Below are 23,466 nucleotides of genomic sequence, written 5' to 3'. Positions count from 1 at the left end.
ATTTAAAAATCACATTTTTTTTGTTTCTAAAGATACATGGGCAATGCCAGTCACTCTTCACTAGTGAATAAATAGAACAGACACTATACTATTTTGCTGCAAGGATTTATTATAACCCTTCCACCAGCCTTACAGAAGCAAGCTTCAATACTACTGCATTGGGAAGTCAGAATTTATGTTTCAGCTATGTACACCATGCTACAAACTTCCTTATGCTGCACAGTAAGAACTGTGACACTGTAATGGGCCCAGACAGCACCCTTGAGAAATGCAGAACAGTGTAATGTAGAGTCATTTAGCTTCTATGCAAGATGTCACACTTTCAAACTGTCAGGGCAACACCCTTTAAATAACCTCCCTTGCATCCCAACCCGATTCAATCAATCATTCTCACACTGATCCACACTGGCCAATGGCAGCAATGCCTCCAAATACAGCACTAATTTCTAAGCATGACAAACAGCGAGAAGATAATTCAATTAGGTGTAGCAGCGCAGGCCGAGTTCAGAAATAGATTACAGAATGAGATAAGGAGGAATTCATTTTTCGAGAGACCCTTGAATAGGGTAGGGCTGCTTAAGGAGATTTGGGGGAAGATTATAATTTGTAAGAACACCTGTTTGGCAAGAATGAGGACCTAAAGGAGGATGATGAAAGCACACAAGTATTCTCACATAAGAATGGTTGTTTGGAGGAAACAAAACAGAAAATAACACACACTGAAAATAATAAATTATTCCCATTTTTTATCATTTTCACAGCTGCAACTTTGAATTGATCAAAAGCATCTGGATAGAATAAAACAGGGGTGGGAAATCTCAGGCCTGGGTGGGAAATCCTCCCAGGTCGGAATGTTTCCTTGATCTCTGACAATGCCTCTTGCATACCTGGAGGATAGAGGGCTGTGCTGAGTGTATGGAGAAACTAGCCAACCATAACAAAGGTTAAAAATAAACCACATTCTTGCTCTATCCACTTTTGCCTCTGGCATGCAGTCACCAGAAGGTTGCCCAGAAGGGAATATGGCCCTTGGTTTGAAAATGGTTCCCCATCCCTAGACTTAAAAAGAAAAGAGAGCTGTTCCCAATACGTTCAACATAAGGTTGTTGTTAGTCCCCCCCTCCCCCCCCATTTAATGCAAATGTTTTGAAAACTGAATGGCAAATTTTGTCTTATAAGGCGTTCATCTTTCCTCTCTGCAAGATTTGTCCACTTGCAAGCCTTGTCTGTATCATCTTTTCCCCTTTAGAAGAATGGCTTCTCATGTATGCAAATTGGATGGTAATATAAAGATGGAATTAGCCCTAAATGGTTGATGGGACACCATTTCATTTACATGTATGACTGGCAAAGGAAACAACTGCTGGCAATTATAAAAGAAGTGGGACCTAAAAGAAGATGTTGAAGTGTATCCTTTCCAGCTAGAAGGAGTACTCCTGATTCCAAACTGGCCATTTTCTCCAGAAAAAGGCATTTCACTCCCAATCCTCTTCTCCAACAGATACCCAACATTCTGTGGTTGCCAAGATACTAAGCCCTTGTGCTATTTTTGTTGGTTGGTGGTTTGTTTGTCTTTGCACCCTTAGGGGCCCCTTCTTCATTTAAAACAAATTTTGTAACTTAAATTCTGCAAATGTTGGGATTGTCCCAGGCACGAAGATTCTTCCTTCCCCTTAGCCTTCACCAAACCTGAACAGGAGCGATCCGCACTGCAACGTTTTGCCGCAGGATCCTGCATGATGCAAGAAGTTCCAGCTGCAGCTCTCAACTGAGAGGCTACCTGGTGACACAGAGGCTGAAGCAAAGGTAGAAACCCAAGACTAACCTGATATCCCTGGAAGAAACTGAGGATTTCCTTCATTCCTGCATTATAGGGCAATCCCTGCATCCGGACAAGGGCACCAGGCTGAGGCAGCATTGGAGTGTGCGTTGCTGAGGCAGCGGCTGCAACTGCTGCTTGGGGTGCTGTGATGTACCCTACTGTGGTCGGGGACACCGGTGGGCTGGAAAGATAGGAAAATGGTAGGTTCAAGGGCTGTTTCACACATGCAGGTGCAAAAAGTTCACCCTACCTGGAAAAGTTACCAGCCCAAACAGGATAGTACCTGGGGTAGTAAGCTGTGTAGTTCATATAAAGTTGAGCAGCCTGAGTTGGGTAGTAGGTCACAGCTGGACTAGCGGCGGCAGCAGCGGCAGCAGCGGCAACAGCAGCCGAAGCCTGCTGGGACCTGGTTTGAGGCAAGAGCCCTTGCGACTGATATAATGCCGCTTCTGTTGGGATCACGGCGGCAGCTGTCTGGAAGGCATAGGCTGGAGGAGAAAGACCTGTGGATAAAGATCACAAAACAAAACCCCAAAAGCAAGTTAGCAAAGACAGAATCCATTGGACAGGTGAGGCCCCGGCCCTCTGTCCCAGGAGCTGCTGGCGGGAAAACTTCCAAGTGGAGTTCCAGCCTTTTGAGTAGGTATAAAATTGAGGGGTAGGTTGCTAGTTACTACCATCATTGCTACTGCCATGGCATTAGGGGCTAGAAATGGTGGACAAGGAACCTGGGAGACCCTGGTTCAAATCTCCACACACAGGTGATCTTGGGCCAGTCACTCCCTCTCAGCCTAACCATACTGCACAGAGTTGTTGTCAGGATAAAGTGGGGAGGGGGAGAACTGTGTCTGCCACATGAATGTAATAAAGTTTTGGGCAACTATGGGAAATTAATTGGTGTGCTGGTAAACTTTATGTCGGCGTACATTTCCTTTTATATTTTAAGCAAACTGTTACTTGTTGAACAGTTAGGGATATTGTGATATTATACATTTAATTACACATTATGTTTATCATGGTGTTGTATTTTGACTTTTTTTTTGTAAACCACTTTGAGTACAGAAAATGTGTGGAAAATGATATATACAAACAAACCACATGACTGAAGTGCAAATGTGGAGTACAAGTTCACACTTCGAAAGGTGAAACTGGTGAGCAAAAGCTTTATGTGATGGGCAGTGCATGGTCATATGTTCAGAATCCTCATCAATGAGTTTCGCGGGGTTTTTGTCCTTTCTCGGCAGTAGCAAGGCAAGTTTCTGGTTCTCATTGTTTTAAGTCAGTGGTGGGGATCCTCAGTCCCACAGGCTTATTTTGGCCATTTCCCCCAAGCCATGTCCTTGATGTCATACGTGACATGTGCCTCCCTCCCAAAAGCTGATTTTACTATTGATCAGCAGCACCTGAAAATCCCCATGCCTTTGAGACGCATGGTTTGTTTCAAGCCACCCAGGAAAAGGAAAAGGAACAGGTGACAGATGACTCCGCCCACCAGTTAAAATTGCCCATTGGGCTTTGGGAAGGTCAAGATCTAACCCACTGACTAGGCCCAGCATCTTGATTTAAGTATAAACATGAGTGAACCATTTCTTCTAATATGTGTTGAAAAGCCAGCAAATGTATTGCTGAGTTACTTTACTGAAAGTAGTTCACGGATGTGTGCATTCATTGCAGTATGTTACAAGAATATTTATGCATTTGTAGGCCTTTGTATGTTGTGCTTATTATAAATGGACCCGCACTGCATATTCTACTTTATTGGAAAGCTTGATGTGTCCTCTTGGGGCTTTATTTTCTGGCTGTTGTTTTTCCTCCTGTCTCTAAAAAGCAACTTAGATTGGTAGGCTTGGCAGTATAAGCTCAACAGTCACTGTGGCATCAAAACAGCAATAGTTGCTTTTAGCCCTGGAAACAACTGGTCCTTATTTTTTCACAATCCTTCTCTCAACTACATTTTAAGCCACGAGCTGTCTAGCAAAATGTGGAAGTCACCTACACACACTTTCAAGTACTGGCTCTTAAGCCACCCTTTTATTGTCCTCCAACAAAACAAAACCCAAATGCTAAGCTGCAGATATCATTGCTTTGGTGTGCAATGAATCCAGCCACACTGTTTATAAAGTGTTTTAAGACCATGAAAATGCATCGTTTCATCACTCAGTTTTGGTCCATCAGAACCCTTGTCCCAATAGATGCTCTGTCTTCAACAACAAGCTGTGTCCCTGAAGACCAGCACCTCCCTACTGCAAAGAGGCAGGAGGAGATTAATCTCATTGGCAGCTGCAGAGCAAATTGCTTCAATTAAAAAAAGAAAAGCACAAAAAATGTAATTGCCAAGCAAGCTCTACTAAAGGTGAAATTTATTGCAGAGTTTTCTTTTCCGATAATGAGGTTAACACAGTCCCCCAACAAAAGCAAAGTACATAATAATTTGGGAAGCATCTCTAGCTACCAATACCCCCAAAATATTTTAAAATACAGGGCTGCAAGCCTAAGAAACCATTGCAGCCCATCATCTAACACTATACAATGAAACTAAGCATACTTAAAAGTATGTTCCACTGGCTGCAATCCTATGTAGACTTTCCTGGGGGTAAGTCCGACTGAACTTATCAGGACTTAACTTTCTAATAAACATACATTGCACTGTTAGCTGGTTAGAACAGTTCAGGTCAGTTTTAACTGGCAAGCGTTAATCTTTATTACATTTCTGTCTTTCCTTTCTTCCATTACTGAACTTCCTACAGACCTTATTTGGTGTTAAGATTGGCTTGAGATGGGGGCTCTCTTCTTAATTCCACCACCACCATCTGAAGTGTGGGGAATGGTGGTAGCCCCAAATTGTGGAACTCACTCTCCACAAAGATGTACCTACACACTATCATGACTCAGCTTCCACTGTAGTCCACTGGATGGCCATCTATCAGGGAGTCTTCAGCTGTCATTCCTGCATTGCTGGGGGGGTGGACTAGATGACCCTTGGGACCCCCAACTCTGCAATTCTATGGCTGCATGATTCTATGCTGAAGCTGTACCTTGTTGCTACAGCTTTTGACATGTTTATTTTTTGGGGTGGGGGCACTTCTTTTGTTTCGTTTAACCTATGTTGTGCTGCTTTTGTTTAGAATTGTTATGCATTTTATGATTTATTTTAAAAAATGGCTTTGCAGTACTTGTTTTTAATTGTATGATTATATTGTTGTGACCCGTCTTAGGACCTTATGGTGAAAGGCAGGTAACAAATCTTATAAAGAAACATACAAAATAAATGAAACTCAGGATAGGGGTTCATGAGGATTATAAGAGGATAGGACAAATTCATGGAGGATAAGCAAATTTGCTCTATCATGTGCCCTCAAGACCATGCCCTGGGTATGCTTATATTAGGGCTATGAAAGTTTATTACAGATATCCTTCCCTTCTAGCAATGAGTGACAGTTTCCTCTCCCCTAAAAATAATAAGATACCCTTGACTTCCTAAAAAAAGGCACCTACACTGAGAGGTTGCTGATACACATACTTAATTCATTAAGATAAATAAATCAAAAGTATAGTTAAAAGGCAGGTGATCAATCAGCTAAAATTATTGAAGCGGTTGACAGCCCTAACAGCTTCAGAATCACATCTGATTTGGGGCCCAGCTTCCAGTCCCAGCCTATCCACGGAGGGGTGATTACAGACCGCAACTCATCCCAAGACAGAGAGGGCAAGACCCCCACCGCAGCGCCATCAGCACCTACCAGAGCGTCCCCCGTTAGCAGCACAGAAGAGAGCAGAAGAACTTGGGAGACTTACATGGTAACTTACATGGTGGCGGAGACAAGCCACTACGATTTAAAGTGCCACCCATTAAAACAAAATTCATCTCCTCTCCTGAACACTGGAACACTTCCACGTAACGGTCCTTCATCATCTTCTTGTGGCACTTCTGGGCCACCAGGAAAGCCCGGTCAGAAGATTTCATCTGGATAAAAGCATCACCAGAGGGACGGCCCTGGAAGACAGAAAAAACCAGGCAAGGGGATGGAAGAGAAGTCAAACAGGGCATTCTCCCCACTTTTGTAGTCAAACAGGACATTCTCCCCACTTTTGTAGTCAGTGGTCCCATCAGTAATTTTAGCATATTATTCTTTTTAAGCAGAGCTTTATTTTTAATTCTTAAAGGAATTATTCCGTTGATCGCTGCACAATTTACATGTCTAAAATATTGAAAGCACCAATATTTAAAGAGATGTTAAAAGGCAATACACACGATTGGTTCTCTGGGATCATGTGACCCCCCCCCCCCCCGGGAGGATTCTGTTCTGGGCAGTTCGTATCCCAGCTTGATTGATTGGGCCTTCTCTGGAGATTACATAAATGAAGATGTTGGTAGCTCTTGGGTTGTTTCTCCGATGGCCAAATTCAGTATCTCCATCCGTTTCTAACTGAAACCCTAGAAAAACCATATTGAATTCCCATACCTGCTGGTTCAGGACCATGTGGACTCCATGTGGCTTAATGTCTGCAGTAGCGTCTCCCATGAACTCCAGGATGTCATCGATCCCAGCCGTATAAGGCAGGCCTCTAAGCCGCACACAGTCTCGCACGCTGCCAGCAGCGATGGTGTACGGAGGTGGCATCACGGGGATGATAGGTGTGGGGAGGGTGGGGATGAGAGGCGTCGACATGTACCTGTTGAGGACCTGTTGGCAAAGAATCAGGGGTGGAAACAAAACAGAAGCAAGCAGGGCTGAGTAAAAGGGATGTTTTCCAAGATGGAAGGCATAGTCAGAAAGCAGCCGTAGATGAAACTGAATGCTGAATGATACCAACCCTCTATAACGCATGTAACAGATTGGCATGCAAAATTCTTGGAATACGCTGCCATGGGCAGAATGGCTCATTCAAGGAGTAAGCAACAACAAAGATTTATTTATGAAAAACTGGATAAGTTTTATTCAGTACGGTGGATCTAGAGGATGCGTGTCTAATATGTGTTACAGTTTTTCCCTCTTGCTGCAGATTGGATTTTGTTGTCTGTTTGGGGGATTTATTTATTCACTGGAAAATAAGTGGTTGTTTTTTGCTTATGCATAGATTGCTGATTTTATTTTTTTGTTACGTGTAAAGTTACAATAAATCTTTTTTTTTTTTTTAACCTAACCCCGATGGCTGTGTTCCACCCTCCACTGCCACAAGCAGTGTGCTTCTGAATGCAGTTTCTGGATACCACAGGAGGGGAGAGTGCTGTGGCACTCAAGTCCTACTTGCAAGACCAGAAAGCTGGATTCGAAAGACCTTTGGCCACTTCCGGTCGGCGCCAGCGTTTAATGGCGGTCCGAGCCTCGAGCTCCGAGGCAGGACTGCTTCGCTAGTTCGGGTCTTACCCGCTACGGCGAGCGGGGGACCCCTAAAATCACAGGCGCGGAGCCTGTGAACAAAGGAGATTCGGTGGGCACCTTTTGCACCCCCCGGCACTGTGAAGGAGCCTTTTTAAAGGCTTCTGAGTGGCATCGGGGTAAGCGCGGTGCTGAGAGTCGTCACCCAGCTAGCGGAGTGAAGCCGCGTCGCCATGAACGGAGAGCGCCGATTCCTTCCTGTAACTGGAAATTGACTACAACACCCGTGAGTAAGACTGGAAATTGACGGGACTCTAAAATAAGAAATTTGGCTGAAAACGGGAAAGGCATAAATTAAGGAAGTCTGCCTCCCCGGAGCTGCAGGAGAAACAAAGCAACGAAAAATCAAGCTGCATTTGAAGGGAACCTTTCTTTTTTTTTAAGCTGTCAAACTGACATCGGACTAAATCTCCCCCCCGAAAGGCAGGAGAAGGGGGGAAGGGATTGGGACATTGTTAATCTGCCGGAAAACGATTGGGAAAATAAGACCTTTCACTGTCAACCCCCCCCCAGGACGGGCTGCCCAAACAAGACACCGGGATATGAACTGTCAAACTCTTTAAAGTGGGGGCTTGTTTGTAACAAAGTTACTGGACCTTAGATTTACCCTGTTGCATTTTGGTTACATAGAAGACAGAGACTTTATGGTTTGGACTCTGGAAATTACTGGCTACTGTTATACTTTCTTGCTTCTTTGTCTTTTCTCCTTGCCATTTGGATACAATTGAATGCTCCCTCTAGAGGGTTTTAAGTGAAAGTGTTGCATTTGGAAAAGTAACAGTGGGATTTTCCACTTGGAAACTAACTCTGTGAAAACGACCTTGAGGATATGAGTGGCCCTACAGAAGAGATAGTAACAAGGTTTAAAGCAAAACAATCCCACAAGAAAAGGGGCTCCATATCAGGAACTGCACCAGCTGCACAGGAAAAAACAGCAGCTTCTATGGATCCTATGACACAGGCACTCCTTAAAATAAATCAATCCCTGGAAGCACTGACAAAGCTATCGACAGAGAACTCCAAAAAATTAACAGAGTTGACAACAAGACTAGATGTTAATACAGCCAGTGTAAAGTCTAATACAGATTCTATAAATAGATTAATCCAGGAGAGCTCTGAAACACGAAAGATTGCAGAAAGTGCAAAAACTACAGCTGAGGAGACAAGGGAAAAGTTTGGGCCTATTATTAAAAAAGTGAATGAGCATGATGCAGCCCTCTCTTTACTGGAACTTCAGAGGAAAGAGAAGAATTTAAAACTTAGACTGGTTCCTGAAGGGGAAGGGGACAACCTTGTGGAATTCCTTACAGAGAACTTTATAGCTTTTTGGCAAGAGGAATGGGCGGAAGATGATGAATTTGAGATAACAACAGCCTTCCGGCTGGGCAGGAGGCAAGACAAGAAACCAAGGGATTGTCTAATTACACTGAGATCAAAAGAAGAAAGAGATAAAATATTGAACTTGCATTATCAAAAAGCACTGGTGATCCAAAACTGTCAAATACAGATTTTTAAGGACATTCCCAAATATATTTTAGAGGTGAGGACCTACTACAAAAGCCTAGCAGACCTGTTGAAGAAAAATACCATACCATTCAGATGGGAGTTCCCACAAGGACTGTCCTTTAACTTTAAAGGAAGAAAGATTAAAATAAAAACAATTCAGGACAAAGAACAATTTCTGGAGAGATACCTGGAGGATTTGCAGAAAGGAACTGCAGAGGAGAAAGAACCACCTGATATAGCAAACTTATCATTTGGACTTTTACCACCACCATCGGAGGAAGAACAGAAGCTTGGAGCAGTTGGAGGAACAGCTACTTAAACACAAAATGTCTCTGCAACTTCTTAGCTGGAACTGTAATGGCTTGAACCTCCCTCGGAAAAGACGACAAGTTTTTCACATTTTGAAGAGAGAACAATTAGATATAATATGTTTGCAAGAAACCCATATTGCCAGGATACACAGGAAATTATTGATAAATAAGAGACTTGGTCAAGAATTTATCTCATCAGACAAAGTGAAGAAAAGAGGAGTGGTGATCTACACAAAGGAAAAATTGGTTCCAAAATTGATATTTAAAGATGAACAAGGAAGATACCTGGCAATTGAAATACAAATTCAAGGAGAAAAGATTTTGATTGTTGGAGTATATGCCCCAAACGAGGGGAAGGCCGAATTCTTTAGGAAGTTGCATGAGACACTAGTTGATTTTATAGACTATAAAATCGTAATGATGGGAGATATGAATGGAGTTGTCTCAACAAACATGGATAAAGCACAGAGACAAGTGATCTCAAAAGAAGGGAGACTACCAAAGATCTTTTTTGAAATGACTGAAACTATGGACTTGATTGATATTTGGAGAACAAGGAATCCTCTAGAGAGAGAGGGAACTTTCTTCTCTGAGGCAAAAATGACATGGACAAGAATAGACCAAATTTGGATTTCTAGCAGTCTGGCGTCAAGAACAAAAAAAGTAGAAATATGCCCAAAAACTTGCTCCGACCATAATGCGGTGAAGATGGAGATGAAACTAACAACAACTGGATCCTTTAGATGGAGAATGAATGACACCCTATTTAAGGATGAAGAGATCCACAAGAAGGCCCTTAAAACATTAAAAGATTACTTTGAGATTAACAGGAAAACAGATGTGGAAAAGAGAATAATTTGGGATGCAAGCAAAGCCGTGATGAGAGGTTTCTTAATTCAACAGAACTCTATAAAGAGGAAGCAACAAAATGAGAGGAAGGAAAAGATTCTAGAAAAAATAAAAGAAGGAGAGAAGAAATTGAGGTCCAAACCAAAGTCCCATGAGATTTTGAGAGAAATAAAGTTTTATCAGATGCAGTACATGGAGCTCATGAACCAACAAATAGAATGGAAGATAAAGCAAATGAGACAAAGAACTTTCGAATCAGCGGACAAATGCGGGAAACTTCTGTCATGGCAATTGAAAAAAAGGCAGAAAATGAACACTGTAACAAGTCTAGAAATGGATGGAAAAATTATCCACAAACCTAATGAGATAAACAATTGTTTTCAAAGTTTTTTTAAGAAATTGTATGCACAAGGGCCAATTAATGAACAAGAAATAGAAGAATTCATTAGAAAATACGGCTTACCAAAAATTCCAGAACAAAGTAAAAGGATCTTAAATGAGGAAATAACAGAACAAGAAATAGAGGGTGCCATCCAAAATATGAAATTGGGAAAATCACCAGGACCAGACGGCCTTACGGCTAAATACTACAAAATGCTGAAAGAATGGTTGATACAACCATTGAAGGAAGTTTGCAATGAAATTCTGAAGGGGAAAAAGGCACCTGAATCGTGGAAAGAGGCTTTCATCTCACTTATACCGAAGACAGAAACTGAAAAGAACCAGGTTAGAAACTACCGCCCTATATCTTTACTCAATGTGGATTACAAAATTTTTGCAGACATTTTGGCAAAAAGATTGAAAAGAGTGTTGATAGAGGAGATTCATAAGGACCAAACAGGCTTTCTCCCAGGGAGATATATGTCAGACAATGTGAGGAACATTATAGACATTTTGGAGTTGCTATATGTTGACATTAACAGGAAAGCAGTTTTGATTTTTGTGGACGCGGAGAAAGCCTTTGACAATATCTGCTGGACTTTTATGAAAAAAAATCTCCAAGGGATGGGGGTAGGCCAAGGTTTTGAAAACGGTATAGGTGCAATATATTCCCAACAAAAGGCCAAGTTAATTGTAAACAATGTGGTTACAGAAGAAATACCCATAGAAAAAGGTACACGGCAGGGATGCCCAATATCCCCTTTGCTTTTTATATCAGTCCTGGAGGTTTTGTTAAACATGATTAGAAAGGACCAGTTGGTTAAAGGAGTTCAGGTCGGAGTTAGACATTACAAGTTAAGAGCATTTGCAGATGACCTAGTATTGACCTTGCAACAGCCAGACACTAGTACTAAAAGAGTATTAGAACTAATTGAAATATTTGGTCGAGTAGCAGGTTTTAAATTGAACAAACAAAAAACGAAAGTGTTGGAAAAAAACTTAACAATGGAAGAAAGAGAGAGTTTTCAGAATGAAACAGGCCTGGAAATAACAAAAAGGGTAAAATACCTGGGGTTAAACTTAACATCCAAGAATGTGAATTTATTTAAGGATAATTATGAAAAAACTTGGGCAGAGGTAAAGAAAGATCTGGAAATATGGTCAAGGTTGAAACTTTCCTTGTTAGGCCGAATTGCTACTATTAAGATGAATGTATTGCCTAGAATGCTGTTTTTATTCCAGACGCTGCAGATTTTGGACAAGATGGATTGTTTCAAGAAGTGGCAGAAAGACATATCAAAATTTGTCTGGCAGGGCAAAAAGCCCAGAATTAAATTTAAGATTTTAACTGATGCAAAGGATAGAGGGGGGTTTGCCCTGCCGGACTTAAGACTTTATTATGAATCGGCAGCTTTCTGCTGGTTGAAACACTGGCTACTTCTTGAGAACACTGACATTTTGGACCTGGAAGGGTACGACAATAGCTTTGGTTGGCATGCATATTTATGGTATGACAAGGTAAAGGTGTACAAAAGTTTTAAAAACCATATTGTGAGGAAAGCATTGTATAATATTTGGATTAGATATAAAGATCTGCTGGAAAGTAAAACCCCTAGGTGGGTGTCACCAATGGAAGCTAGGGAAGTAAAAAAGCTTAATATGGACTCTAAATGGCCAAAATATCATGAAATTTTAGAATATGATGGTGAAAGGGTGAAACTTCAGAGTTATGAGAAACTAAAGCCTAAGGTTCGAGATTGGTTGCATTATCATCAGATAAATGAGACATTTAAACAGGACAGAAAAATAGGATTTCAGAAAGAGAAGTCAAAACTAGAAACAGAACTGTTGGAACCCAATACTAAGAACTTATCAAAAATGTATAACTTGCTGTTGAAATGGAATACACAGGATGAAATGGTGAAATCAGCAATGATTAAATGGGCACAAGATATTGGTCATGATATTATGTTTGCTGACTGGGAACAGTTATGGACCACCGGTATCAAATTTACTGCATGTAATGCTTTAAAAGAAAATATTATGAAAATGATCTATCGGTGGTACATGACCCCAGTCAAGCTTGCAAAAATTTACCACTTGCCTAATAATAAGTGTTGGAAATGTAATGAGACTGAAGGCACTTTCTACCACCTTTGGTGGACCTGCCCAAAGGTTAAAGCTTTCTGGGAAATGATCTATAATGAAATTAAGAAGGTCCTTAAGTGGACTTTTCCTAAGAAACCAGAGGCTTTCCTTTTGGGCATGGTTGGCCAAGTGGTGTTAAGGAAGGACAGGAATTTTTTTATGTATGCCACTACAGCAGCAAGAATTCTACTGGCAAAGTATTGGAAGACGCAAGAACTACCTACTCTGGAAGAATGGCAAACAAAGGTGATTGACTTTATGGGACTGGCCGAGATGACGGGCAGAATCCGTGACCAGGGGAAAGAGACAGTGGAAGAGGACTGGAAGAAATTTAAAATATATCTTAAAAATAACTGTAAAATTGAGGAATATTAAGATGTCAGGGGGTAAGAGGTAAAGAATTGCAGCAGTAATCAAAAAAAATTAAAGGAATCTTTATGAAAGGGAATTAAGATAATGGACCCAAGGGTTGCTAAAGAACTATTAAACAAGGATGCAGGGATGGGGAGGTATGGGGAAGTCAAAAGAAAGAAGGGTATGAAATGATGAGATTGAAATTATATTGTTTTGTATCTATTTGAAAAATGAATAAAAATCATTTAAAAAACAGAAAAAAAAACAAAAACGAAAGACCTTTGGCCTTATCCAGAAGATCTCCTCCTATTTTCTCACTCATATGAAATTGCTGTTTCCCACCCTGAACCCTTGGCAGGTGATGCGCTACAAACCAAAGTTAAAATAAAACCAAGAACTCAGAAGGGCAAAAGCATCACACAGAGCAGCTCCAGACTGCAAACTAACCCAAAGAACAAGACTAGAAGTTCACATCTTAGGAAACACAGTAGCCACGTTTGAACAAGAATAGCCGAGTAGGTTTTTGCATAAACAAACACAAAGCTCTTTTGATCCACCATCTCCTTCAATGAGGCAAGCAAATTGAACTAGGAAGTAATTGTTTTCTAGTTTTTCCAAACAGGCAAGATACAAACCACCAACTTCAGAACAAAAAATGATAGCCAACCAGCTTCCAACTGCGGCTTAATGTCCTGTCTTGTTTCAAATGTGGTAATTATAGTTTTCCAGTTGCGTTGAAATGGGAACTATGGTTAATTAGAGACTTCCTGGTTTGACTGTTCGGGCTACAAAGGGAGGATCAAAGGGGATGCATGCACAGGTAAAAGGCTAATTCAAACTGAATATGATAATCCAAACTGGGCCAGCAGTTGTTCAGCTGTGGTCCAGAGTGTGATTTAAGCAGGTCTCAATATGTCATAAACTGAGGAATGGATACTGAACTTAAAAATTCAGCTGCAACTGTTCTGATAAGGCACAGTGAAACAGAAATGTTGCTAGGAAGGTGCGCTTTCACTTGCAACAAACTCTGTTTCACAGAGATTTGTTGATCAAAATATGCCACTTATCATTTATGCAATTTGTTTGTCATGACCCAATACAAAAAGTCTCTGGAAGACTTAAACATGCAATTAAAAACCACTATCAAGTTTAGCAACAAAACAGCAATATTACACAGAAATAGCAATAAAAACAATATTCTCTCAAATGCACAGGAGAAGAGGGACATCTTTGCCTGGCACCAAAAGTCCATGTTAGTGCCAGGCATTTTGATGAGTATAATCCAGTTAAGGCAACAAAAATTGCAACACCCACCCACCCACCCCAATCGATACTTTAACTTTTTTTTAATCCTCCCCTTACAAGTTTTAAACGAATTTGGAAATCCAATTTATATATGTAGAATGCAGTTCAGAAAAAAATGTATCACCTCTGCCCATTTGCTGTGCTTACTGGGGCTGATGGGAGTTGTAGTTCACCAACATCTGGAGGGGCCAAAGTTTCCCTGTAGCTGAGCTAGAGGACACCATGCTACACTTTGCACTTGGCAGCACAAGACACCTGTTTGCAGCCAGGGGAGGGGGGATCTAGCCAGCATTATGAAACCTCAGCTGTGAGCACTGATGGGAGCAAGTAAGTGATATAGGAGTAAAACTAAGCAGGTAGATCTTCTCCTGCTTGGGGAATCACTCCAGGGAAATGCAGAAAGAGTCCTGCAATGGGTTGCTGCGGATCATCATATCTCAGTTTGACAAGCCAAGATATGGACAAGCCTTGGGTTACTTATCCAACCCCTTCACTCTTCCCATTGCAGCAACGAAAACAAGCCAGGAACTCCAGTTAACTATAATTTCTCATTTCACCCAAACCACGAAACAATAGTTAATTACTCCAGAACAAGCCAGGATATTTAGCCACGGTTTGAAGATGGGTTTCTGGCTTGTTCCAAAGCTTGTTCATTTCCTAGCTTGGACAAAATGGGAAACTGTAGAAAACTGAAGACTTCTTGGTTTGCTTGTTCCCTTAATCACAGGGTTGTTTGTATCTTGGTTTATTAAAGCAAATATATGGTAGTCCAAGGGCAGCTAGTGCATCATTTCCATGACCCAGGAGAGAGAGAGAGAGAGAGAGAGAGAGAGAGAGAGAGAGACTTAGAACTGAGTTTGATGACCAACAGACTGTACTAAGTTGGAAGAAATGTGCCACTCTCTCAATTGCTCATTATTGGTACAATCCCAGCCCACATTACATCAGCACTTTTACATCATATACACAGAAGGGAAGGGGGAGGGTCAGGGCACGCTGCACCTACAAAGTGAGCAAGGACTCTGAACAAAAGGGTGCACACACTGTCCAGCTGCCAAAAACAACAAGCACTGCAGACTAGCAGCCTCTGATATCCTTGCTTGCTTTAAACAAGCTCCCCCAAAAATAGAAGTATGAGCCACAGATTAATTTGGGACATTCTTGGAAAAACGAGTGCAAGCCTCTCCTTGCCACACTGCTTAGCTTGCGATGCTCTTCCCTCTAATCATGCAGGAAGTGATATTGGTTACCTGCCTCAGACATATTATGACACCTGAACCCTGGTCTTTTTTCTTTGGTATGTTATTATGTTTCATTGCATTTAAGTGGTACAGACATAATCTGAAAATAAATGAAAAGTAACCAACTGCTAAAGTTGGTTAAATGCTACAGATAGCTGTTATAACTTGAGCCCTGCTCAACCATTTTGTTTTAATGACAAGGAAAGCCTCCATGAAATGATATTACATGTTCCAAAAAGCGTAAGTGCAAGCGCGCGCGCGCACACACACACACACACACACACACACACACACAGAGAGAGAGAGAGAGCGCAAGCACAACAACTACCACCAGCTCCCACTTGCAGAAAGATTGCTTATTATAATTTGCCAGATCTGGGCCAGGGGAAATCTCTGCTTCTCACTGGTCCCCTTGCCTCCCAGTTCCCATGAGCTACTTTCTGAAGCTTCTCCCTCTTGGGTTCCTCCCAACAGACAGAAACCAGACAGAAATAATTGGAGACAAGCTGCCTGTTGAGGCCCATTGTTCAAAAGCTGATTAAAAGAGGACAAGGGGGAGTCAGAGCAGCAAATAAAGTGGCTGCTGTCTGGCAATGCACTTGTTCGGTCATAGCTATTCAGCCACACACAAAAATCTGCGAGGTCACCCTTGCCCCAACCTGTTGCCCTCCTGATGTTCTGGACTGGAACTCCCATCAGTAACTGTGCTGACTGGGGGTGGGGGGCAGTGATGGAAGTTAACACTCCCAGACACCTGGAGGGCAACAGGTTACAGAAGGCTTGGTGAGGCTTTAGTGGCTTCTGCTGCAACAGGCTAACAGTAGTGCAATCCTAAACACGCCCACTCAGAAGTCAGTCCTACTGAGTTCAATGGGGCTCACTCCCAGGTAAATGTGGTTAGGATTACAGCCTAGCACAGCTCCTGCCCTGGGTTTGAGCTTAGATTGCCTTCTTTTCCTGTTCAAGAACTCCTAACTTGTTAAAAATAGGATTCCATGTCAGCAGCGTCTGCATATGCATTTTCTGTTTATCAGTCACTGCTCTTAATAAAAATAGATTCAATGGAATAACTGCACAGACATGGAAGCTGCATGTGCCAGACCAATGAGATGGACACGCTCTAGGTCAATACTGATCGAGATGGCCCATTATCAGGGCAGCTTCTTAAGTTCACACGTGACTCAGTATAACACAGCTTTGTGTGCTCCTAAATGAGGTTCAGTAAATAATGTGTTACATGGATGCACCAACCTAACCCCAAGATAGTGATTTTCGGTATAGCAATTCTCCACCTTCCACTACCTAGCAGTTGTTTCTTCACAATAGTGACATTTGGGTGCTAAACCCAGGTTGGCTCTCATTTAGGAGGTTCCTGCCCTTGCAAGTGGGGAAAGAACAAGACAGTTCTCGCTTGCTTGTGTGACAAGGAAGGGGAAGCAAAGGCCTCAGCAAGAAATAGCAGCCCTGCCCTTTGCTTTGGCAGCATGGAAGTCAAAGCTCCTACTGGTAGGATGGAAGAAAGAAGCAGTGGAGGTTGGGTGAATGGGGCCCTGGCCCACCAACAGCCTGTCTGCCCTCAGTCACCTCCTAGCAGCAATGCAGCTTCTTGCCAAGAAAGGAATGGGGAACCTTTGGCCCTCCAGACGTTGCAGTTTCCTGTGACACAGTGATGAGCCACTTTTCTCTCTCCCCACCCCCATATACACAAAATTGGGCAAGTGCTCTAACCTGCTGGACTTCTGCTGCTGTGCTTCTGAAGAGCTCAATGTATCGCTTCCCCAAGATCTCCTTGTGTTTCTTAAGTGCATTCTGCGCGTACTCTTCACAGGCGAACAAGACAAAAGCATCTCCCGTAGGCCGGCCGTCTGGATACTTAACAAAGAGAAGCCCCTCCTTCCCTCCTGTGACGGGGCACTCGGGTCCCAGGAACCCCAGGACATCCTCAGGCGTGGCTGTGAAAGGGAGACCCCGCATCCGGATGATGACTTGGTTCTCCTTGGAGAGGAACTGAGCTACTTCGTTGGAGGTACCTGTGGGTGGGTAGGGGGTGAAGAGTTACAATAATTTGCTATATCTCTTTTACACATACCTGGCATTTAATTAACTGGACCAAAGAACCTAGGAAGTTGCCTTATACCAAGTCAGACCATTGGTCTATCTAGCTCAGTACTGTCTGCACTGACTGGCAGCAGCTTTCCAGGGTTTCAGGAAAGGGGCATCACCAGCCCTACCTGGAGATGCCAGGGATTGATCCTGGAACCTGCATGCAGGATAGATGCTCGGTCATTGAGATACTTTCCCCAACTTTTGAAGCAACTTTTAAGATGATCAAAAGTGTTTCAGAAATGAATTCATCTAACCCAGGGATGGGGAACCTAGGACACTCTAGATGTTGCTGATCAACTCCCACCATCCCTCACCATTTGGCACACTGACTGGGGCTGATGGGAGCTGGAGTCCAAGAGTGCCTGGAGGGGCACAGGTCAACCACCCTTGATCTAATGCGATTAGTTAAATGTTGCAACCCTATCAAATGTTACCGACCATTCAATGGCATCTGTAAAGTACTGTCAAGTAATCAGTTCCCCTGCACTTGCACACTTCAGCACAGTCTAGCACTACAATACATTACAGGGGGTAACTCGGGTAACTCTTTGAGGCAGGTCTTTCTTGTTTACTGCTAATTATTTCGCAAGCAGGCCTGGAAATGGAGCCAGTGCAGTTAGTGATATTGTCATCATGTCCTGTCCCAGCTAGTAATCCCACGTCATCCTGAACTAACTGCGGTTTCCAAGTAGCCTTCAAAGGCAGCCCCAGGTAAAGTGCATGATAGTAGTCTAACCAGGAAGCTAATAGAGCATGGATTCTGTAAATTTATTTTGTTTTCGCACATTCACAACAGCAAACTTTCAATGGCAAAGCTGAAAAGGTTTATTCCAAACTGCTCACCTCCAGCAATCTTCAGGAACTCTTCCCCAGTTGCTTTGTAAACCTGAAGTAAAGTAAGGAAAAAATAAAGTACTGTGTTGCTGCGACAGATTATACTACTAAATATGAACATTAGCATTGCATAACTTCTGGGCTTCTTTTTTCTTTTGACACGTGGGTTTTTAACCCTTCTGTGCATGCAAAACACACTTTACCAATATGATAATGCAGAGGTCAGCAAACCTTCTGGGTCCAAAAGCGCCACACACAGAGCAACCTGTTACACTGGTTAATAATAATAATAATAATAATAATAATAAAAAAATAATAATAATAAACTTTATTTATACCCCACCCTCCCCAGCCAAGACTGGGCTCAGGGTGGCTAACACCAAGTATAAAACAATTGATTAAAATACAACTTAAAAACAAGATTAAAATACAACATTAAAATGCAGCCTCATTTCAGTAGAAACTCAAATCAAAAACTTTTTGGGGATGAAAACGTCAAATCTTCACCAAGGCCAACTATCCAGACTGGTCCTATGTGGGCCAGAAAAAAAGCCAATGAAGTCCCCAAATTGGAGTTCCATCACAGAAGAAGGAAACAGGAAAAAGGATAGAGGGGAAGGGGATCAAGTTGATTCCAAGCCAAAGGCCAGGCAAAATGCATCTTCCAAGCCTAATTTCAGCAGAGGGAGGAGTGAGGGGAGGGGACCCTGTGGGCACATATTGATGATCCTTCAAATTAACATGACCACATGTCCTATTTTACAGAGGACAGTCCTCCATTTTATTCCCCACTAGGATGAGATTCATCCATTTAAATCATGGCATCTCAATTCTATTTCAATTGTAGTTAATTATTACTGAATTTCCATCTTTACTTGCAAATTAGCACATGCACGTTTTATGGAAATATGTACTCTCTTTTCTGGTGATGTTAGATCAAACAGCTCCCAAATTAGTATTATTTGACAATGGCTCGGATTTAATGTCGAAATAAGAAACCTAGTAAAGATAAATCTGTTTCTTTTCATTTATTCATCCATTCCCCACTTTTTCTTGTACAAACCACAGGGGCTAACAACATCCAAAAGCATTCAGACCTGAATCCAAGCAATGTACCTCAATGTATCTGCTACCCATGTGGTGCTTGTGCCGCTCTAGGGCCAAATCTCTCTGCTCAGAGTTGACAAATCGCACCAGGGCCTCTCCATTCCTCCTTCCTTGGGCGTTCAGGCACAGGGCCACCCCACCTCTAGCAGGGAGACACACAAAAAAGATGAACAAGGATGACTTCATCTACATCCTGAAAAAAACAATTACTCTTTTATTCTTCCAGGGCAGAGTGCATGGATGCAAGACATATTTAAGGAAAAGCAGGAACATTTTTTCAGCTCAAAGGCCACATTGATTTTTTGGGAACATTCCAGGGGCTACATACGTTGTGGGGGGGAGGAGGGAGAGGCAAAATTGGTCAGAACAATGGATCTGACTCTTAGCTTGGTACTAAGCTACATTCCCAACCTTGCAAAAGTCACACACACACACACCCTTTCTGTCCCCCATCAAAGCAAGCCAGAAGCAACATCACTATTCAAGAACACATTCCAGCATGGGAAAGCACTCGTGAAAGGTCCAGAGCTTGGCACGGGTCTGTGGAGAGCAGGGAGTGCCCTGAGGGTCAGCCAGAGCCCCCTGGCCAGAGGTTGCCCATCGCTGCAGTAAAGTTTGGGACTTGAGTAGACAACTAAGCCTGCAACCCTAAGGGCTCTTATCAGCTGGGGCCTATTTGTATCTTGACTTCTCAAGTCTTATGGGCTGACAGCCTAAAAGCCTCTTTCTCTCCCAATAACTCTGAATCCTTCATCAGGAAAATGTAACACACATACGAATTTGTAGCAATGAAGTCAAATAGCACTGCATCCTGAACAGGGAACTTTACAGTAGATCTTACTTGGCAATATTAAGGCCTTTGAAAAACCGAGCAATGTCCTGGTCGGAAGACTGCCAAGGAAGCCCTCTGGCACGTATTACTGTTTCGCTGTCCACTGCTTCTGATTTACTACTGTGGAAAAGAAAAAGGAGGACGTCTGAGATCAGCAACTGACCCAAGCACTCCACAATTCTTTTTAAACTATGCTGCAAGCAACCATGTAATAAGCACACCAGTGTTGAGTTCTTTCTACGAAACAAATTATGCTATTTGGCAATTCCGGTGTGCACAACTTCAGCCACTGAAGTGGGAGCCTCAACCCCTTTCACAATGGAGGCCAGGAGCCAAAGAACTATGCAATGAGTTCTGTGCAACCCAAGCATCTGTGTGCTTGCGTTTCTTGAAGAATAACACATCCTGCTAACTCAGGTGTCAACATAGTTTTAAATGTGAGAGAGCTTGTGATATGGGATGGGAGAATTCGGATATTCAAGGAGGGGGAAGTGCAAACCATTCCACTGGATGAAAATAGCTCTTTGGATCCCAGCCAGGATGTGAAATGAAACATGAGCTTGAGCTTGCAGGAAGCGAAAGACACCGCTCCAAGATAGTGCATTCAAAGCAAAACATAGGTGCACACTGGACTGGCAAGGCTATTGCGATTGCTCTTTCCTGCACAGCCAAAACATTTAGAGGCTACCCCTTGTGTAGATAGCACTGAGCTAGAAGAACGATTTGATTCAGTATAAGGAGGCAGCTTGAGTTCCTGCTTTGAGCAATGGAAAATGGATGCCATTCAACACGCAGCCACCTCCAAAATAAAGGACAAATTTCACCATTTCACTATCACATTTTTAACAACAAAAAAGATACTGCTTTTCTGCTTAAAGATTAAACAGCACATACAATAAAAGAACCCCCTTAGTAACTGTGATGCAGCACAGAATATATAACACATCTAAGAAAAAAAGAGAATCCAGATTATCCAATGCAATAAAAGAAAAACAGCACACTATCAGAAATCAAACCAGCCAAAAGATTTGACAAGCTGCAGGAAGCCCCCTGATGTCCATCTGCCTGTGTCCATCTGCAAATTTGCCTGTGGCTTTTTTCTCTCCCTTCCCCTGCTTGCCATATTAGCTTATTTGTGTGTTTTTAATTTAAAGCAATCCAATCACACCCATCTCCATCTCTTAAGAACCCAGCAAAACAACCACACATCCTGTGACCCAGGAAATGGGACTGAGGAAAGGCTGGGGAAGGGGAAATTCTCACGCTGCTGCTGAAGCAGGTTGTCAGTCAGCTGGACTGGATGCCAACTGCCCACTCACTAATACAGAAGTTTACACACTCCTGATGATTTCATTTCAGCCTGACAAAATGCACACTCAGTCAGAGACACACTAAGAGTGAAGAGCAAAGTGTGCAAATGCCCGCTGAGAAGGTTGGCTCAAGAGAGGTGGCAGCCCTTGATTTGAGGCAGCCTGCAAGGCAGGAGACTTCCAAGAAGCTCAGAAAGAGCACCAAGATAAACAGAGTTGTCCCTTCATGTAGTCATCTCTCTCTCTCTCTCTCTCTCTCTGGTCGCAGCACAAGTGCAAAGACCAAGCATGCCCCAAACCTTCCCACACAATTTGAGGCAGCCTGCCTTTCATTGCTTACATTACGTCCAACTGCAGTTTGCAATACAGTTCTACAGTATAACTGCTCCTTTCCCCCATCCCTTTGGACTGAAAGAAAAGAATATAGGATATTCTGTGAGAAAAACCTTACAAGGGGCTGATTAACTTTTAATGCAACAGGCAAAAATAGGTAAAGGTATCTAAAGGTCTGATTGCAATGGTATAACGATTGGTGTCTAGGTGCTTTAATTATTTTGGTATTATTGCATCCAAGCTGCTGGAGGGTCAAAGGCCACATCTGCATCAACGTATAGGTTTCTTAGATGCATGGGAAAAAATGGGGAACATGTCCTGGATTCATGCAAAACATTTTACTGTGGCCCATTGGGATTCCATGTCTTATGAGGAATAAGTTGTATCAACAACATGGACAAATTATTCTCATAACAAGTTTGGTGTTCAAAGAAAACACCACTAAAATAATGGATCAAACTCTTTTATGTGCTTGTGGAAAAAAGAAACAAGCACTTATATTTGGAAGACTTATGAAGGCTCCCCTTCAACCCCACCGCCTCAAATACACACCTGTGATATACTGGAATAAAGTGTGTGTAAGTAAGTGTGTGTGTGTGTGTGTGTGTGTGTGTGTGTGTAGGTTGGAAAAGGCTGTGGCCCTACACAGGTTCTGAACTATCATCAGCCTCAGCTGATGGGATGATGGGAATTATATAATCCAGAACTTATAGGTAGCCCACTGATTATGTTCGTATTAGCAAAAATGAGCTTCCTGAAAGATTTAGGCTGGCTCTTCTTTTTAAAGCAAGTGTTTAATTTAGTCAAGATTTATATATTACGTTTGGTTATACCCAATGCAATTTCTGATGCAAACACTGGGAATTTTTCTTTTGTTTAAACCTGAGCACACTAACCACTTTGGGAAAACTCATATATGAATGCTAAAATGAGCAAAAACAGAAGTGCCCAACTTGTTTTAGATTTATGTACATGTTTGCACCACCTTGACCTATTCTTTCCCTGCCCCACCAACAAAGAAACTCTATCTAGAATCAGCAGGTCTAGAAATCAAAAGAAACCAGATTCATGGGATGCACCAGGTATGGGGAAGCTTTGGCACTCCAGAAGTAGTTGGACTGCAACTCCCATCATCCCTGGCTATGGGCCATGCTTATGGGGGCTGATGGGAGTTGTAGTTCAGCAACATATAGAGGGCCAATGGTTCCTCACACCAGGGTGACAGAATCATCTTGGGGACAGAGATGTTTTCACCACCCCTCCCAATCATGCACCCATTGCTGCACTGTGAAGCTACTACTTACCAGGGTCCAGTTTCATACTTGTATTTCACAGTTTCTGGGACAGTGAACCTGTGATCTGCAACTGATCAAAACACATTAAAAAATACTTTATTTTTTAAATGGAAATGCACCCAGAAGATTGAAGAGAGAAAAACTGGCATTTGTCAGCCATGATGGAAAAGTGCCCACATTCAGCAGAAGCAATTGTTTCCACTTACCACATGTATCCGGCAGCATGCTGAAAATAATGGCTACCATGGCTTTCACTTGCCACACTCCAAAATCTTCCTCTGCTTCGTTAATCCTAAAGCCTATATCTAGACAGCATGTTCAGGAAAACAGGGAAAAGGGTTTCACGAGCTA

The 23,466-nt window shown here is 42.4% G+C and overlaps 1 protein-coding gene across 3 annotated transcripts in view; it reads right to left on the bottom strand.

Moving 5' to 3' along the window:
- Positions 1-23,466, bottom strand: part of ESRP2 (epithelial splicing regulatory protein 2) — a 62,394-nt gene that overhangs the window by 7,780 nt on the left and 31,148 nt on the right. For 2 of the 3 annotated variants that reach the window (XM_079988281.1, XM_079988280.1), the window contains exons 6-15: positions 23,322-23,420; positions 23,125-23,185; positions 20,187-20,297; positions 19,355-19,487; positions 18,248-18,290; positions 17,027-17,328; positions 6,286-6,507; positions 5,618-5,816; positions 2,106-2,325; positions 1,826-2,003 (exon numbers count right to left, since the gene is read on the bottom strand). In XM_079988281.1, coding sequence (XP_079844407.1) covers positions 1,826-2,003; positions 2,106-2,325; positions 5,618-5,816; positions 6,286-6,507; positions 17,027-17,328; positions 18,248-18,290; positions 19,355-19,487; positions 20,187-20,297; positions 23,125-23,185; positions 23,322-23,420 — 1,568 coding nt within the window. The remainder of the gene's footprint in view (positions 1-1,825; positions 2,004-2,105; positions 2,326-5,617; positions 5,817-6,285; positions 6,508-17,026; positions 17,329-18,247; positions 18,291-19,354; positions 19,488-20,186; positions 20,298-23,124; positions 23,186-23,321; positions 23,421-23,466) is intronic. The other variant, XM_079988282.1, reaches the window with a different exon arrangement.

The sequence above is a fragment of the Podarcis cretensis genome (genome assembly GCF_951804945.1).
Source record: "Podarcis cretensis genome assembly, chromosome: 8".
Taxonomy (NCBI): domain Eukaryota; kingdom Metazoa; phylum Chordata; class Lepidosauria; order Squamata; family Lacertidae; genus Podarcis; species Podarcis cretensis.
The sequence above is the reverse complement of the archived record's forward strand: the minus strand, read 5'-3'. Positions and strand labels throughout refer to the sequence as shown.